The following is an 18,419-nucleotide window of genomic DNA, read 5'->3' as shown; positions in this document are numbered from 1 at the left end:
GGATTAGGAAGAGATTAATTTAAACTTGCAAAAGGGAAGACTAAAAATTTTTTCTCATTCTATAAAACATCTGCCTATCATCTTCCTACAGTCAAGTGATTGCCCCTTCGCGCTTAGATTACTTACCGAGAGGTTGACTCACAAGCTTGAAGTCACAGAATTCTTTCTTAATAGATAATATGGAAAATGTGTCCTAAAAACCTGGAAGCGGAACATTCTGTCCACTGTGCTTCAGAATAACTAATTTCACGTAAGCAATGTGTCAAACATATCACCAATGATCCAGGACCTGGAACACGTTAATCAACTGTGACATAATTTAAAAAAAAAACACACTTGCAAAAAGACAATTGTTACAATATAATTCTGTTGGTAGACAAGAAGCATAATTTGATGAACCAAATTTCCTCCTATGAAAATATGCACTCTTACATGATTCACCAGGGAATTCAAACATTTTTAAAACCATTTCTGCTACCACTATTTAAATGTTATCATCCACATGAAGTAAGTCAAAACTGGAAGGGAAAAAGATAAAAGGACACAAAGTGAACAGACCATAACTTTATTGGAGATTTACTTGGCTACAATTATTACAAAAGAAAACAAAAAACAAACAAACAAAAAAAAAAGGTAATTGTGATCCATAAGGTGCAGACTGCAAATTTCTGCAGCATGATTACTATGAAAGAATTACATCATGTTCCTTAAAAAACAGCTGCAGCATGTGATGTGAAGATTCTATTGTCAATGAAATGATGTATTAGTATTACTTGATTTTAGTCATTTTCCTTTACTCTATTTACAGCAGAAAAGGCAGAGATCTTCTTCCTGTTCACCTATGCATTTTTGCTATATAACCTGCTGCTGCAGTGAATTTTGAGGGCATCTACAAAATTTAAACTGTCTGTGGTTGACGTCCAAATATGGATAGAAAAAAACAAGCAATGATGAAAACATATTTACAAGTTAGTTCTGAAAGCTCATTTTCACCGTTAGTGGACAATACAATGGTCTCAATGCAAATTCCCTAGATATTGCTACTGGCACCTCCAACAACTTTTAAAGTCATTTTACTACTCTTGGTCTTAAACATATCTTTAAAACTTCTCATGTACAATATAAAATAAGAAAATTTATTTGGAAATAATTAAATTTCAGAAAAGCAATCAGTGGCTGGAAAAATATACCTATTTAGATGTGATTAAAAAAACCACATGGGTGGTACACACGGCATGAGCTCCTCCTCCACGGACAACTGTAAACCAGCTACAGACTCAAACGTGACTCGGACACAGGTAAATAAAGACGCCAGTCTCTGCTGGCCTTCGCTTCTGCGGGGAAAGGATTAGATGCCCTAACCGAGCAGGATACAGAGTTTTACATTAACAGGGCCTTAAGAGTGTGGTGGGGTGGGCCCGGGTCTTGAATACTCTCTGTATTCTGCGGCCACCACCCACTGCCAGGAAACGACTGGAAGAGCCGACTGCGGGTGAGCAACTGCAGCTGGGAACTGGACGCGCAGAGCCAGAGCCGTCTCAAGACTCTTGCTACGCAGGCAGGGCATCGAATCTTTCTGAGGGCAGGCTATTATTATTAAGAAAGTAAAAATAGAAGTATTTTAAGGGATAATTACAGGAGTGTTAGAGGTCATTCTAAACTTAATCATTTCACACATGTAAAAGAAATGTAACAAACATTTTTAAAACATAATTAAGAGTTCAGTTAACAAATCTTTGCAATACTTTCACAAATGGTAAAAATGCCACAGACGAAAATGACCTATTTAAGTTGTGCAAGTATATGACACATTGCAGGCATTATAATCATCTTTTTCAAATTCGGCAAATCAAAACAGCAGCAAGGCCAAACGACATTTTTCCTCTCAGTTAAGCATATTCTCCTTGAAATGAGGTAAAGCATGTACCAAGTGCAACGCTCATCTGTGCATGAACAGAACAGGGGGGAAAGCTCTTCAAAACGCAGCATAGTCAGGACTGCAGAAAGTATATCATGAAAGAAAGGAGACATTTACAGTGAAGGTCCATGCCAACCGACCTGCACACCATCAGGGTTCCTGCAGTGGCTCTGCCGAGCGGCACCTCAGCGGTCCATTATCGTGTGCCGGGGACAGCCCCACTCACCAGCCCGTTTCCACGGCATGTTCTGCCCCCATGGCCATTGCAGGGGCAAAAGATGCATACACAGTTTTAAAGTGGGGCAACAGAGTGACTTTTTTCTTAATTGACAGATGCAAAACATGTCAACAAACTAAACTGGGGAAAACTTGACAGCATGAAAACTCAGCAGCACAAAAGCGTTCATAACCATTTAATGTGTCTAAATAATATTGTTCATTTATTTTTTACTTAGTCACCAGGGGATCATAGAATGCTTCAAACTGTTAATATCAGCTCTTTTTTTCCAAAGAAAAAAAAGAGGGGCAGTAATAGAAGTAGCTCATGTTTGCTGTTGATAAAACATTTTGAATAGTAGCAAGAAATTCGTGCCCCTGAGAATGTATGGCCTAATCATATGCAAGTCTGAACTTTTTTTAGTATGATCGTAAAATATTTTTCTTAAGGTTATAAAATACATTGAGGCATTTTCTCCCACGGGGAATCATGACTGAAACAATCTGATTTGAAAGCCAAGAAGCCAGAGAACGCCCTAACATTGGGATAAATGCATCAGATTCAATGCAAAGCCCAAAGCTCCTGGCATTAGGTAGTTTATAAATTATCAAGAGAGCCATGATATGACCACAAATCACCCCACAAGTAAAATTCATATCCAGCCTCACCTGTTACCTGTACACTTTCATAGTTATATAATTCAAGAATCGCTTGGTTTTACCTAATATTATCGCACCTAATATTTTTTTTAAATCAAATAGACATCCAAGGTTTGTATATCAGAATTATTTTCAAAATCAGTCACCTAGATTAATTTGCTCAAAAACTAAGAATTTAGATCTCAAATTAAGACAACAAATACACTGGAGAAGCTCAACATCCCCTTCACTTGGGGCTGAGTATGAAGCAGAGCTGAAAACTGCTGTGTGCGTGGGCAGAGGTCCTTCTCTGCGAGTGGATGGTGCAGAAAAATATCCAAATGTAATTGAAACGTAAATGCAGCATTACATGAAGCATCAACTTCAAAACGATGTGCTGGAAAGTACAAGACACCTCTGCTCAGCTTTCTTGAACTTCAAGCATAATTAATGGGGCAAATTGCAGCAAACTTCTACTGGTATTTTGGTGGGAGCACAAGACTGACCCACAGCTTTAAAAAGAGTAAATTAAGAGGTATTATAGTTACAGTGCAAAAAAAATTAAAATTTCAAGCATAATACATAAACATAGCACCAAACAGGGGAAAAATGCATGCAAAAGAAAAGAAGAACTGAGGTATTGAAGTGAAGAGTGCCTACAAGTCTAATCAAAGAAACTCTGGCAAATGCCTAGATTTTTTTCCCAAGATGGAAATAATGAGCTAGTTTATCTAAATCAATGACCTAAACCACAGATGTATCAAAGTCACGGCAGACTATCGCCAACGTTCCACTACTGTGGCACTGCCAGCACAGCTCTGGGGAGACGCGAGTGCCATGCTGGAAAGCACAGCAGGAGACGCAGGAGAGAGGACTATAGCAAGGTGCTCTGTCTGCTTCTGCAACAAACCACCAGCCAATTATAAAGTCTGCAGCATAGTTCAGGTGTGATATGTCTAAGGGTTATTTCATTAGAGCGACAGCCTACAGGGCAAAATCACTTGCCACAAATATTCCCATCACTGGAACTACCTAGCGGGAAATTTTCAGTAAAACTGGGTATTTAGCCAAAGATCATTTTGATTATGATGTTAAAAAAATTCATATTCTGGTTTTTAAAATGTCTTTGGAATACATGTGACAGGAATTCTAGTATAATCCTGTAGTAACAACTATACTAGTGAGCTGTAACTGACTCCATCTCAACATCTAATGCATAATAAAACAAAGGGAATGTAAATGGTTTGTTCAGAAATTAAAAAATATTCATGAAAGTTTTAATTTTAAGGCAAGAACCTTTTTATGCAGGACCACATGGCATCGAAAACTCAAATTTGATTCACCAACATGCCAGCCAATGCTGATCCACAATCCACTCCTTACCATCAAGTGCAACAGCGCCTGGAACTTCACCTTACACAACACAAATGGAAAGAAAAGCCAACACCTGCTCGCTCCTCCTCTCGCCGACTGCATCGCTCCACTCGGGGCAAGGACTCCCGCAGGAGTGGCACTACCACATGCACCGAAGGGTGTTCAGGACGCTATGGAATTCTAGGGGCTGTTTGAGGTTTAAGCTCCATGGCCTTCTAACGCTAGGCAAAGCTGACAAACGCAAAAAAAAAAAAAAAAAAAAAAAACCAAACAGACAAAAAACCGTCAATAATTATTTGAACACTTGCTAAATGTCGTTAAAGCACTCTTGTGATTTAAACAAAGCAGAAGTGAGGAAAGAAGACAAGATTGTGTTTGCGCAAAAAACTAAAACTACAATTAGTTTCAAAAATTTTATACATATGTTAAATGTTTTATTCTGTTATCTATCTTGTTATCAAACTTTAAATTCTGCCTTCCATTCATTCTGCTCAAAACCAACTTAAATCATTCTTTTCGATTAAAATATTTTCCCCTTAATTCTGTTATTTTATTTTATTTTGTTGTTGTTGTTGTCTTTAAGTTTAAAAAGGGGCTTCAGCTGTTGGGAACCTGAGGTTGATTTGCTTTGAGGCTTCGGAGGGCTCTTCTTGCTGCTGCAGATTTGGCAATCCTGTAACTTCGGCCAACACCTTTGAATTTCCCCTTTCCTACTACTTCCACAGTGACTCTGACCTTCCCATCGTAAGTTCTCTCAGCCGGGCTGTAAAAAACCCAAACAGCCTGAGTTAGAAGTCAGAAGTATTTATTATCATTGTCAGTCAGCATTCCATATGCACTGTCAGGCCGAGGTCCTGGGTACAAGCTGACACCGAACAAAGGAAACGTGCATTAGGGCTAAACGGGGGCACACTGCCGACAGAGCGGCTGCCGTTTCTGCCTTAATTTAGCTTTGCTTTTTAAAAACAAAAAGGAAAAAAGAGCTGTTTAGTCAGACGAAAATTGGATAATAGCATGCCACGGCATCAGTATTTTTCAAAATCATTGTTTAATGATATTTCAAGAACTTCTCCCCTTGCTCTTAAGGGAATTAATTATTTTCCACATTCATTGTTTTGCTCACCTAAATTTGGCAGTTTCTGGTTCCATTTCAAGCAGTTCTCGCACAGGGGAACGGGGCACATTTGCAGAAAACTTTTCTATAATCAAAATCAAAGAATTATGTGTGTAAAACCCTTGAGACATTTTTAAATTTTATTTTTCTTTCAACAAAGAATCCACAATACCTATTAGTGGTCGCATCATAGGATAGTACACCTGCCACACCATCTCCAGCGACATCCCACTATCCATATAGATGGCACCAGCAAGTGACTCAAAAATATCCCCCATGGCCTTTGGAACTTCAATATCCTCCTCTTTTTCTTCATCCTCCTCTGATCTCCTAAGCTATAACAGAAAGTGACATAAGCCAAAGGTCGAAGAGAGGCAGTGCACAGACACGTTTCCTTTCCTTAGCTAGTACTTCTAACAACGCTAACAATACCAACCATTTATGGATCGCCTGCAACACTGTGATAGGTTTTTCCACAAACATCATTTTTAATCTTAAATACAAATAAAAAAAGGGAGAAAATTCCCTGCCCATTTAGCATCTACACCCAGCAAAGGAGAAAAAAAATTACTTCTAAATTAAAACAAGTTTAGCACAAAACTAGAGGTCAATAAGTGTATTAAAAAAACCTTTTTTAAAATTCACTCATAATCAAAGAATTGCACATTGAAACAGTCCTCCCCCCAGGAAGGTTGGCGAGGATGAAACAGGATGCTAACGAGGACAGGCTGGGCAGGGTGTGCTCTGCTCTGGGAACAAGAGAACACGACTTTTATGGCAGATTTTTTTTTTTTTTGGAAGATTTTCCCCTTCAGGCTCTCTTTTCATTAAACTACTTAATAAATGTTCATTATAACAGAGTACTTGTCAGTATATTCAAATTAATAGGCTAAAATTTTATGTATCAAAAGCCTTTTTAAAAGTTCGAATTCTATGATGCAATTCTGCCTCAAGAATTTTTCTTAAAACACCCATGTTTACTAGAAGTCCTAATTAAAAACTATTAACTATTCAACCATAAAGGACCCTAAATTAGCCATATTTGACTCCACTACTGAAAACCATAATGCCAATCAATACATGGAAAGTCAGCTATAATATATTAAGTGAAAAGAATACTATACATTATTCCATTTTATGTGTTATGCATGTTTATTTTTATACACATGAGCAATAATACATCTCAAAATGTTAATATTAGTTATTTCTGGGACAGCATAATTAGGCAACTTGAATTAATTAATTAATTTTCTTTGTGTTTATTTATATTTTCTAATTTTTCTAAAATAAATGCACAATATCTGTGGAAGAGAAATAAACAGAGGATACTTAGTCACACAAACTTCTCTATGATGCTGAAAACTAGAAAAAAAAGATGCTTACTGTTTATATGTCATTGTTTTGAAATAGAAAGGAATTTTTGAACTTAGTAAGTTAAATTCTCTCCTTTTATAGCTGAGGGGAGAGAGAGAGAGAGAGAGAGAGAGAGAGAGAGAGAGAGAGAGAGAGAAACTTCTTTAAGATCAAATATTAAGCTAGAAAAGCCAGACCATGACATTCCCAATAAGCGTCTGTAACTTCTATACACACTTCTATAAACCAAGGGAAGTCAAAGAACAACCCTAACAGAACAAAAAGAGAACAGAAATCTAATTTAGTGAATTCTTCCACTTTTGAAGTACAATATTCCTAAAGAGTGAGAGGAGCAGGGACACTGGGACCTGGATGAGACAGTTCCTGCCCCGCTGGGCTGCGCCTGCTCTGCATCAGAGCTGGCCCTGCAGGAAGGCCCACAGGAGCCCGCCCACCGCCCGCCCTGCAGGGCGCAGCTGTACAGGCAGCACTTGACGCTCACCCTGTGGCAAGGCTTTAAAACCTACGTTCACTTTTTTCTCACAAAAAGCCAAAAAAATTCACTACAGCCCAACAGTAGTTTGGAGCAATTAGAAAAGAGAGAAGGTACAAATTAAAACAAGAACAATTAAGACAGCTTACAGAGTCCAGAATAAACTCCTATACAATAAGAAAACTAAAGGGATCAGAATGAGAGGAGTAAAGAATGGGAGTGCTCTCCCAGGGCCCTGGGTAGAGGGATGAACCCTGGAGGGTGGGAGGTGGCTGGCAAGGCCTCTGCAGCACCCTCTCCCACAAGGGCTCTGGAGAGCTCACTGTGGGCAAACATCAGAATTCCTTCTATCACCAGCGGACCTCTGGCTGAACCTACCCGAGATGCTTCCTAAATCCCAATGGTTAAAAATTTAGAAGTTTGGTTTTTAGATGAGATTTTCCCATTTCAAGTAAAACTGAATGTATTTGCGATGCTTACCTCAGATATTAGCAAGTATTTCAGATGCATTTTAAAAAGAAAAAAGGCATCATAAACCACCCTGAGCTTTCCCCAAGGTCAAGCCTGCTCTGGGGCAGGGGAGGTGCCCTTCTTTAGTGTGCATAAACATGGGAGCCTGATGAGGGGTGGCTGCCAATCCGCAGCGCCTCCTCTCCACTTCAATACTGTACAGCCCAGAGCGTGGGTAGTCAAGTCCAAAAGCCCACCCGACCACAGCAAGTCACTTCTCAGTTCTCCCTGAGGACACGTAGCCTGTGGACAGCGCAGCCCTGGCCTTCAGGTGTCCCTCTGGACAGCAATTAAGTCAGAGCTCAAATTACCAAGACTGCTAGTGGGATGGCTTTCTTCAACACTGAATTCAACATATTTTAAATGGCACTGACCTCAGAGTCCATCCCTTGCATCTCGTTCTTCTCAAGCTGAAACTGCACAAAGTCGTCAATGACATGGAAGAGCTCGGGAGAAACAGCTTTAAAGTACTTGTGGTAGTCATACTTCACAGCCAGTGACGCAAAGATGGTGTTGTTGACCAGAGCAGAGCGCAGGTCGGTCAGGACCCCTGGGGAGTGCTGCCGTGGGTCTTCGTAAAGGTGCTTGGTTATGAGGTAGTCCAAAATTGCATCTCCCAGGAATTCTAAGCGCTGGTAACAATCTGCGCGAGGATCCAAGGTGGAACCATCAGCTTGTGCAGCAACATTTACTCTCCTTCCGAATACGTAACTGATGTGAGGTGTGATCCCCAGACCCGTTTTAAAGACGTCTATTTGTATATCTTCCTCAATGAGAAAATTACTTATATCATATCATACTAAAGCCTCTGAAAATTAAATTTTAACAACAATTTAAAGCAAATTTATTATATATATAAATTGGGGTCATAAAATCTTCAAGTGGCCAAAAAAACTAATTTGCTATTTGCCAGGTGATATATCTAACAGGTGCTCTTCTTTGCACCTGCTGGCCAGGCAGGAGCTGGGCACCCTCTAGAGTCTCCACACACACTGCCGCTTCAACGACACCAGATCCGACACACACCTGCCACCCTTCATGCTGTGCTGCCACACTGCGCAGTGTCGCTGCCACGCTGCGCAGTGTCTCACCCACACTGCAGAAAGTGTGGCTCAGTGACACCACTCTTCACCACTCCTGACAGGAGAAGGAGACCCTCTTCTCAACTGGAACTAGAATGCTGAATCTGACACAAACCAAGAGACTGAGGAAGGAGCTGTGTGCGTGAGCAAAGCACTTGGGCAAGGATGGACGGCTGCCAAAACGTGAAGTTTTCAGTGCCAGCCAACGTCCCGACCTGCTAGCTGTGACTAAAGGAATCCACTCAGCTAAGGGAATGCAGGCAGAGAGACATGAAGTGACCGATCCCAAAATAGCCATGGAGTCAAGAGCTAAGGGCTGAGTGGGACAGGCTGGCACCCAGGCCTTGTGCCCAGCAGAGTGAGCACAGAGCAAGCAAGCACCACTCCTTCCCCCGCTGAGAAAACCATTGACCTACATCAGTCCTCAAGTCCAGAATCAGAGAATGTTTCACACTGTGGTTTTCTATTGTGCATTTCATCTTAATCTACATAGTGTAATCATACAAGCTACAAATTTTATGCTTTGATATTTTGGATTCAAGCATTTATTATTTTCATACAGAAAACAAAATATAAATTTTGTTTCCCAGGCTGAAGCTGAGTTTTGTTTTAATAACTTGTGCTGCTTTCTACTCTCACGGATTAGGAGCCTCTTCAAAAGAGGAGGAGGAAAGAGACAATGCAGAGTAGAAAGGTGACGGCAGAACCAGGGCAAGCGCAATGGAACCTTCCTGTGAAAAAGTTTCCTTTAATCTTTTCATCTTCAGATTTTTTAAAAGACCCTAAGACCCTGAGAGAGGGATGTTTTTGTCTACTAAGAACAATAAAAAAGATTTGAAAACACATGCAGAATATATTAATAAATCAAGAATCAAAAGCAGCACTGAGTGGGCATCAGAAAGGTACTTGGATGAGATGGGAAAGAACAGCAAAATAGTAGGGCTCAGATTTCCCTAACACTGCAACATCTAGGAGAGCACCCAGAGTGTCACACTCCCAGCTGTCAAAGCTACAAAGCAGTTCTTACTCCCCATAAGACGACGAAAATAAAGGATTCTTTCTGTTCTCGTCTGCTTCCTCTCTGACCAAGCACATTAAGCCCAGGACTGTGCAAGCACAAGCTGTTTTTATAAGGCCCAAACAATGGGACACACACAGAGGCTCCTCTGCAGGGACAGGGCGCAGGCGGGCTCCTTACCAGTGATAGTGTTGTAGTGGTAGGAGGCATGCGTGAAGGCCTGAAGAAGGTAAGCTTTATTCTTGAATCTGTAGTTGATTTTCTTCTCAAAATTTTCGAACCCTGATATCAGGTGGTTCAGGGTTTTGTCTGCATCTGGATGGTCAAACATACACCTTGGGGGGATCTTCAGACAGCCGTACTCCAAGTCCCTCCACGCCGAGGGCCGAGGGCCGGCCGCAGCGCAGCTCCCTGAAAGGTTCTTTTGTTGGCTGCTGGAATTCTCCCGGGCATGGCACAGGCCCTTTTCCCGACCAGTTCTCTTAATCACCGGGAGCACCTTCAGGCCGAGCGAGCAGAGGAACAGCTGAGCAGCCCGCTCGCCGCAGCTGGTCAGGTAGCAGCCCAGCAGGGCTTCCACGCAGTCAGCTATGCTCTTGTCGGCAATGCACTGCTCCGTGTGCAGGTCGTAGGAAATGGACTGCTTTCCCGTGTCGACGCCACAGTTTTCTTCTGACGGATTCCAGAACCCCACCACAAAGTCATCCTCCTCAACAGCTTTGCTAGGATCCAGATAGCACATGGCATCCCAAGAGCTGTAGTCAAAGTCCTCAAAGTCTGATGAAAATGGCATGCTACCTAACGAGGACTTTTTGGGCATTTTCCACTCATATGCAGAATCAGTGGTTGAGAAAGGAGAAAGAGAAATCTTCTTTACAAAAGCTCCTGAGCCCATCAGCATGTTATCTATGAACTTGATATGCTCCTGATCATACTCCAGGAAATCGTCTTCATACTCGGCTTCCTCCTTCGGAGCCCTCCACATCAGGTCCTCCTCCTCCTCCTCCTCCTCTTCCTCCTCCTCTTCCTCCTCCTCCTCCGAATCGTCGTCCAGTTTGCCATTAGCCAACATGCAGTCTTTTGTCTGAAACAGGGAATGGGGAGAAGGAGGGGAGTCATAGCTGCTGTTTTTAAAAGGGTTTGAAACTCAATAAAAGCAAGGGTTATGGATAATTTCAAATGACAACCACAAATACTAAAAGGCAACTTTAAAATCATGGCCATTTGTTTTCAATTAACATAAAATAAGTTATTTAATCATATAAACAAAGTAAAACATGTTCTTTGAATGTTCATTTTCTAAGTTATAAAATGACCTTTATCCAGTATAAAGCTTTAAGTTTAGACTCCTGAACATGGATATAAAGTTAAAATTAATGTCCACACTGCAAAACTTCAACTCTGGCAGGCCACACAAGGCAGGCACTCATCTGCTGATCACAGAGATATCCCACTTGGCTGACAAAGTTTTAAATCATGGTGACCTAATTTCCAAATTAATAAAACGAAATTCCAATGCAGAAAAAAAGCGTTATCTTTTCAATTAAGTAAATGTGTACTACAAAAACAAATGAAATTATTTTTAAAACCTTATAACACTAAAAACATATGCTAGGGTTTTATAATAAAGTTTTTCTCCCTACTTCTACTTCAAATCAAAGCACATTAGCTAGAATGTAGAACCAAACTGCTTTGCTTTCTAACAAATAAAAACGAATGCTGAAATAAGCTATGAATTTGAGAAATTATGTCTTTCCTCTCACTCTGAGTTGCAGTAATCAGAGTAACAAATTATAGCATAACTGACAAAAATAGAAAATTTAGACTAACATGAAACACAACAATCCAATTGCTGTCAAAAAATCTTTGCTAATTCCAATTTCTTTGGCACAAGCTTATTTGTGAATGACAACCTTAATAATAGGCTAGGCTTTTGTAATGATGTAACTTTTTCACAATGCTAGAAAGATGCCAAATTTCTGTTAAGCAGTGAAAACAAAACAAAATAACAACAACAAGTCCACCACTTTCCTTTGGGGAGAAAGGCAGGAAGGCATGATTCAATTTTGATTGTAACAACTTTTCAGAGTACTCTGACAAACATTTGCAAACTGCCAAGCATTTTTTAAATAGTGCAAAGATTTTCTTTTAAACCAGGTTTGAAAGAGAAACACTTGATTTTGTTGAAAAGAAATAACAGTAAGGCAAGCCATATATCTAGAACTATATATCCTTCAGTTTTTAAATTAAAAAAAATCTTTTGAAGAGTAAGAAAGGGCACCAAAGAAAACTACAGTGGTAGACCTCAAGGAACTACTTCCTGCTAAACCACTATATTTTCCAAGGTAATATGAGCTGTTCTTGACTATTGTTTGGTTCTTCAGACAAAATAGGCCAAAATGCAATTTAAAAAATCAGACCAGATAATTTTCTAAAAATTAAAATAAGTCCTTTTGTTTCTTTAATAAGGCATCACAATCAGCTGAAATCAGCAGAACACAAGGACACAAAGGACTAGTTTTTATCACCAATAGTGTGATCCTGGGCAAAGTCCTTTCATGCTTCTGGGCTTCAGATTCTTTATCTGAATAACCGATCGACCTCACAGAAAGTTCTCCAAAAGCACTTCACACCTTGTAAGGGAAACATCAGCGTGAACCCTTTTCTCTGAAAGTTCACAATTACCTCTCTACCTGAGTCACCACCACTCTCTCTTCTTGGAGGCACCTGTGTGCAAAGGTGTCAGATAACCCCATCTGCTGCAGAGCAGGAGTAAAGGGGGGGGGGGTACGGTGTCGAGGCACAAGACCTCAACATGATGCAGGGCCAGTTCCAGTCACACAAACCAAGATGGAGGGCCAGGCTTATGATGTGCTCCAAGAACCAAAGTGCCACACCATCAGAAACCCAAGGAGAACGAGAACCTCCATCTTAAAACAATAAAAACAAAGCTGACATGCCAGTCACCTTTATGCTACAATTTTTAAGAGTCAAATATATTATGAAACAGGGTTTATTTATAAAGACAACAGCTGTTATTAGAAGGTTTTTCATAGCAATGCAACATATTTTCTAAAACTCAATCTATACATTTTCTATTGGTTTTACATATTTCTAAATTAATAACAAACATGATTTTTCTGAAGTAACCTGCATTAAAATATTCTCTTAATGCTTTTCCAAATAAGAATCATTTCTGTAATAAGTCAAACACTACATGAGTTAAAAGTAGGCTCAATAAACAGGTATAAACTGAACAGTCGCAGAGCAGACTACCTGTAAATACTAAAGACATACCTACAACACATGTCCTAGGAAAGGCGTACAGAAATGCTATGCAGAAAATAGAACCTGGAAAACTGTGTGCTCGCCATCAGTCTGAGGGAGAAATGAAGTAACATGAGCCAATTTACCTTTGGTGCAGATAACCTGGGACACGAAGCTGCCTGAAGATGTGTGTGGCTGGAGAGGCCCCAGCGCTCTCCTACTGTCCACTGGGCAGCTGCGTCACAGCGCATAGGCCCCAGCCGCCCTCTGGTGGCCTTCAAGACAAGACAAGGGCAGGCAGCCGTGCTACATGGAGTCTCCTGGAGCACGACGTCAGGATCTCCAGGACAGCACAACCTTTATGTGTGATGATTTCTCCCCCACCCCAGTTCACAAGAACAGAAACAGTCCTGAGAAAACCCTAAGGTGCAAAAGCTAGATCCTACTGAAATCAATCACTCTACACACAGCCTGAAGATCATGGGTCACTGAAAGTCATTTCCTGGAATATAGCTAAGGATTTAGAATAAACTGTAATACATAATAGGAAAGTGAAACTTAACGGGCTGTGATTTTTTTTTAAGTCAAAATATAACAAAATCTCCTGCCTTTGGTAAAGGAAGATAAAAATGGAAATTATCCTCCACAGAAAACATGGTCTACTTAAAAAGAATTAATTCAATATATTAAATATCTATTGAAAACATACCATGATCAGAAAACAAACAAACAAACAAAAAACAAAATTCACCAGCTACCAAAAATAAAATACCTCCAATTACTAAAAACTTACCATTTCATCCTTTTCCCATTTATCTGTGTTACTTTTGTCTTGATTTACCACATAACCAGGAGGAAGCCAATTCACAGGGGGATCAAATATCGACACCACCATGCGGCTGGGCAGTCCTTTCTTTTTGCCAAGGCGATAGAGATTACAGTTGCTGACCTTCAGCAGAAAAAATCAATCATAAGACACTTACCATTAAGATACTGGGGGAAACTACACAAGGCTTATTAATATATTCTCAGCTAAATGTTCTTTATGTTACTATAATGGGTTACTAATTTTATGGGCTGCATAGATTTTTCTATCTATGATAGAAAAAGAGTTTTAAATTCCCAAATATTCTATAACTTTTAGTATAGTTAGTTAAATATTTCTTAATAAAAAAATACACTGTAATTTATATTATATATAACTAATGTATATATGTAAATATATGTATATAAATGTGGATTCCTTATTAATGAGCCAAAGTTCAAAGTCTTCAAAACAACCTGTTAATATAAAATACAAATTACTAATTACAACTATCAATGTAAGAAAGAATGCATGTCCAAAGGTGCTGTGCAGTACTCACAGTCTTCCCTCCTAGAGCCTACGTACAAATGTGATTTCAACTGTGATGCTCCTTTGTTTGGATGGCCTGCATGACATTTCATTCCATGGTCTGAACGTGGAGCAAAGGCGGTGCAAGGCACTCTCTCTGCACATCCTGCTGCACTTCCCTGCCCACACTGGTCCAGGCGCCCTTCCCAGAGCCTCTGGCCTCTCCCTAACCTCTCACACCACTGCATTCATCTAGTTCTCACTGGAGACTTGGGTTCAGAACTGTCCACCCCATTTCCATTTTCTAAAAATATCACTGCAGCACTTCCTGAGCCCTTGTGCATGTCACCCCGCTACTATTTAGCCAAGTACCCAATCCTGAAAGGCACTTGGCCAGGCAGCCCTGTGGCAACTGGTCAGAGGAACAAAGCAGTCCCTGCAAGGTGACTGTGGGTGGGGGAGGAGACCTGCCTAGGACAGCTGCTGTGTGCCAAGTGCTCTCCCCACTGCCTGAGCCGGAACTGACTCCAATAAAATATGAGTTGCCCTTTCCACACTATAAAGCCGCGCGTAAAGCGAAGGGGACTCCCATGGGCAGCCACATGGAGAAGAGAGAAGGAACTAAAGAAGAACTCAGGGATGAGTTGAAATTCGGGACAGGCAGGAGGCAAAGGGGGAGAAGCGCCGCGAGGAGCAGCAGGGCCAGCCAAGGCACAGGGCCGGGTGGTGAGCACGTGAGGTCCCTGTGTAGTAGCAGGCCACAGCCCAGCGAGGCCTGCCCTCGGGAGTCCTCTGACCTGGCCCTCATCCTGGCTCAGGGAGCGACAGTTATTTCTGTAAGAAATTAGGAGCCAAGGGCTCAGAGCTGATGCAGGGATGGAGTCCTCCCTCCTCCCTCGACGCGCTCATCCTCAGACTCCCAGATCTTCTTCGGAAATCTCATCTGTCTCAGAGCTTCAACTTCCACCCCACAGAGGCCTCTGCAGAACCACAGCTGAATCCCAAATCCCAATGATTGGAGCATTTCCCCTTCATGTCCTACGAGGTCTCGAGGCGCAGCCCTCCCCACCTCCTACCTCTCTGACCTCCACATGGCTGCTCTCCTCAGCCTCCCCGCTGGCAGAGCTCCCATCAGGGCATGACCACCTTGTCTCAGCTCATCAGGAGGCAGCAGAGGACAGGAGGCCATGGTGTGGCCTCCAGCCTCAGACACTCTCCCAACGGTGCTGGGCCAGCAGGGTGACCGGCACCATCCACCCACACTCCTCAGCACCTGCCTCCTGGAGCCCTGCTGAGGCAACTCCGTGTGGAGCCTTTGGAGAAGCGCTTAGCACAGTGCCTGCCATGAGAAAGCACTAGAAATAGCTGAGTGTGACAGTGACAGGCAGGGTCTCCAGACTCTGCCCTTACTTGCCACGTGAGTCAACCTCTCCTGCCTCCTGTTATATCTATCTATAGAAATGGAAGTAATGGAAGTACATATCTCTCCAAATTATACTCAGGATTTAATTAGGCTTAGGTATGTTTGTGCATGTGTGTGTGTGGGGGGGGGGACGGAGAAAGAGACGCACACACAAAGAGGCCTCACCAGTGCCTGGTGGTGGCTGAGGTGTCACTTCTTCCCTCCCCAGCCTCAGCCGCTCCCTCTCCCAGAACTCCAGCCTGCCTGCCCTGCTGCTCGGCCTGCTCTGGCTCTGCTGTTTAAGCCACGCTGCGTCCCAGAGACCACTCATGTTAAGAACTATCAGTTCACTATAGTCCTGGTCCCTCGCTTCACCCCCGACTAAGGCCCTCAGCTGGCTCGCCCTGCGCCTCCTCCACACCTCCCTCAGCTCTCCCATTCTTGAACTGTGCCGGCTGCACCTGCCGAGCACTGGCTCCTCTGCCGTTACTGGTGCTGGTCACACATGTGCACATGCCTCTTCTTCCAACTCACGAGTGGCCTTCCTTTGAGAGCCGAGGGTCACCAGCTCACTTTCTTTGTCACCACTTAACAGTCTGCGCGAGCCACCCTGCACCCACTCTTGTCTGAAGCACACACACTTCCCCAGGGTCACGGAGCCTCACAGCAACTCTGATGTGACTCCTTACACCAAACAGGGACTGACTGGCTCCGGGATGCCTGTGACTCTGTCCCCCACACAGCTCCCCGAAGCCTGTGTCCTACTCGAGTGTACAACCCCGTTTGCCCACACATGCCCTCCCACCCAAAGGCTTCCCACGCCTGGGGTGAAGCGCCAGCCCGGGGTTCTGTGATCCCTCTGTCTCCCTTGGGATCTAGGACTTAGACTTGCACCAACAGGTTTACCTGAACTGAATTTCTATGAATAAATAAAGCATACAAACATCAGCTGACCCCTGAACCCGAGTGTCGACAGCATGGAGCACTCGTGTCACCTGGCGAGAACCCACAGGCTTCACCTGGCCCTTGTGGAACGAAGGAGTGCAGCGCTTGGCGGACTGTCCCGAGGTCACACCACCCTGCAAACTACCAGCAAGCCCCTGTAGAGCCTGCCGCTCAACCCAGAGAACCACAGCTTACCTTTTTGCTTCTCATGTACGAAAGGCGGCCCTCGTGAGCATCAGGGTAAGTGCAAAACAGATACGTGGTGATGGCGTGCTTTAGAAAGGAGTCGCCAAGCATTTCAAGCCGCTCCAGGTTAAACCCATCACTGGCATTTGACAAAGTCAGAGCCTGAAGAATGAGTCCAGGATTGGGGCCAAGAGTCCTCGAGGAGTACCCAACAGAAGGGCTCTGCTCAGCACCCCTCCTGTCCATAAGCGCTCGAATGGTGTCTGTCGTACCGGGCATCGCAGCCATCATGGGATTTCCATCTGAGGTAGATTTGTTAGCATTTCCATCAAGGTATTTATTACTCAGTAGAGTACATTCATCGCTGGGCTTGGGCTGGTTCTCGTAATTGTATAAATTCTGAATGGGATATGAGGTAGTTGGTTGTACAGGTATTTCCTGCTTGTAGTAATTCAGCTGATTTCCTTGGCAAAAGTCTCTGTTAGCTAAGTCGTAACTGCCATTGGCAAGGTTTTTATTGTAAGAAAGACCATTAACTGCTGTCAGATCTGTTGAAACCTCAATCTGAAGCTTACTCGGCGACTCGCTGAGTAATGCTCTACAGTTCACAGACATTTGGTCGTGGTTTTCTAAGGAGGTTCTATTAGCACCTGGATGTGCAGCATTTTCAGGGACTACAATTGTGCTGTGCTTACAGTAATTATCATTTTCAGCCGTAGAGGAGTTAGAAATTGAGATGAAAGATTTGCTGTCAATAGATTTTTTCCACCCGAAGTCTAAATTAGGGTATCTGCAAAGACATTTTCATAACTTCTTCAGATCCCTCAAAAGGGCTAGCTAAGAATGCAGCAATTTCAATTTTAAAAAACTAATAGTAAAGAACAAAATAAAGACACTCCTCTACTTTTAGAGAGAAACAAGTTTCCAAGCTAGAAATCAACATCACTTGACACTCCACACAAAGTCAGTTATAAAGTGGGATTGGTTTCACTCAGCTGCCCTCCGCCCTGCCCTCCGCCCTGCCCTCCGCCCAGCCAGAGCACAGTGCGATGACTGAGGCACATGGCACAGCCTCAAGGTGGCTGTTAGGACTTAGAACCCAGGTCCTCTGGTTAACTAGGTGAGCAGCTTACACAACTCTGTGGCTCAGTTTCTGCAACTGGAAATGCAGCTCATGATTCCTGCCTCACAGGATGGCCCTTGGATTCAATGAGCTAATATAGGCTGCCTCATTTAAACATGTATTCAACGCTGTAGCAGGTACTCAATCAACAGAGCTACGATTGTCAATGTTATATTTTTTAAAGATATATTTTTAGGACTGGGGTTGTGGCTCAGCAGTAGAGCGCTCTCCTAGCACATGTGAGGTCCTAGGTTTGATCCTCAGCACCACCTAAAAATAAATAAATAAAGGTATTATGGCCAACTATAGCTAAAAAAAAAAATCAATATTTTAAAAATGTATCTATTTTTAGTTGTAGATGGGCACAATACCTTTTTTTAAAAAATTATTTGTTTATTTTTAGGTGGTGCTGAGGATCAGACCCAGTGATAGGCAAGTGTTCTACC

The 18,419-nt window shown here is 42.4% G+C and overlaps 1 protein-coding gene across 5 annotated transcripts in view; it reads right to left on the bottom strand.

Moving 5' to 3' along the window:
- Nucleotides 1-549: 549 nt before the first annotated feature.
- Dicer1 (dicer 1, ribonuclease III) overlaps nucleotides 550-18,419 on the bottom strand; it is a 69,984-nt gene continuing 52,114 nt past the window's right edge. For all 5 annotated transcript variants that reach the window (XM_077800068.1, XM_077800072.1, XM_077800071.1 and 2 more), the window contains 8 exons: nucleotides 16,860-17,640; nucleotides 13,778-13,933; nucleotides 9,898-10,801; nucleotides 7,992-8,260; nucleotides 5,434-5,596; nucleotides 5,271-5,346; nucleotides 4,760-4,910; nucleotides 550-4,378 (listed from right to left, as the gene is read on the bottom strand). In XM_077800068.1, coding sequence (XP_077656194.1) covers nucleotides 4,346-4,378; nucleotides 4,760-4,910; nucleotides 5,271-5,346; nucleotides 5,434-5,596; nucleotides 7,992-8,260; nucleotides 9,898-10,801; nucleotides 13,778-13,933; nucleotides 16,860-17,640 — 2,533 coding nt within the window. In that variant the 3' untranslated portion in view covers nucleotides 550-4,345. The remainder of the gene's footprint in view (nucleotides 4,379-4,759; nucleotides 4,911-5,270; nucleotides 5,347-5,433; nucleotides 5,597-7,991; nucleotides 8,261-9,897; nucleotides 10,802-13,777; nucleotides 13,934-16,859; nucleotides 17,641-18,419) is intronic.

Source organism: Urocitellus parryii, chromosome 6 (genome assembly GCF_045843805.1).
Source record: "Urocitellus parryii isolate mUroPar1 chromosome 6, mUroPar1.hap1, whole genome shotgun sequence".
Taxonomy (NCBI): Eukaryota; Metazoa; Chordata; class Mammalia; order Rodentia; family Sciuridae; genus Urocitellus; species Urocitellus parryii.
Note: the sequence above shows the minus strand (reverse complement) of the source record. Positions and strands in the feature narration are given on the sequence as shown.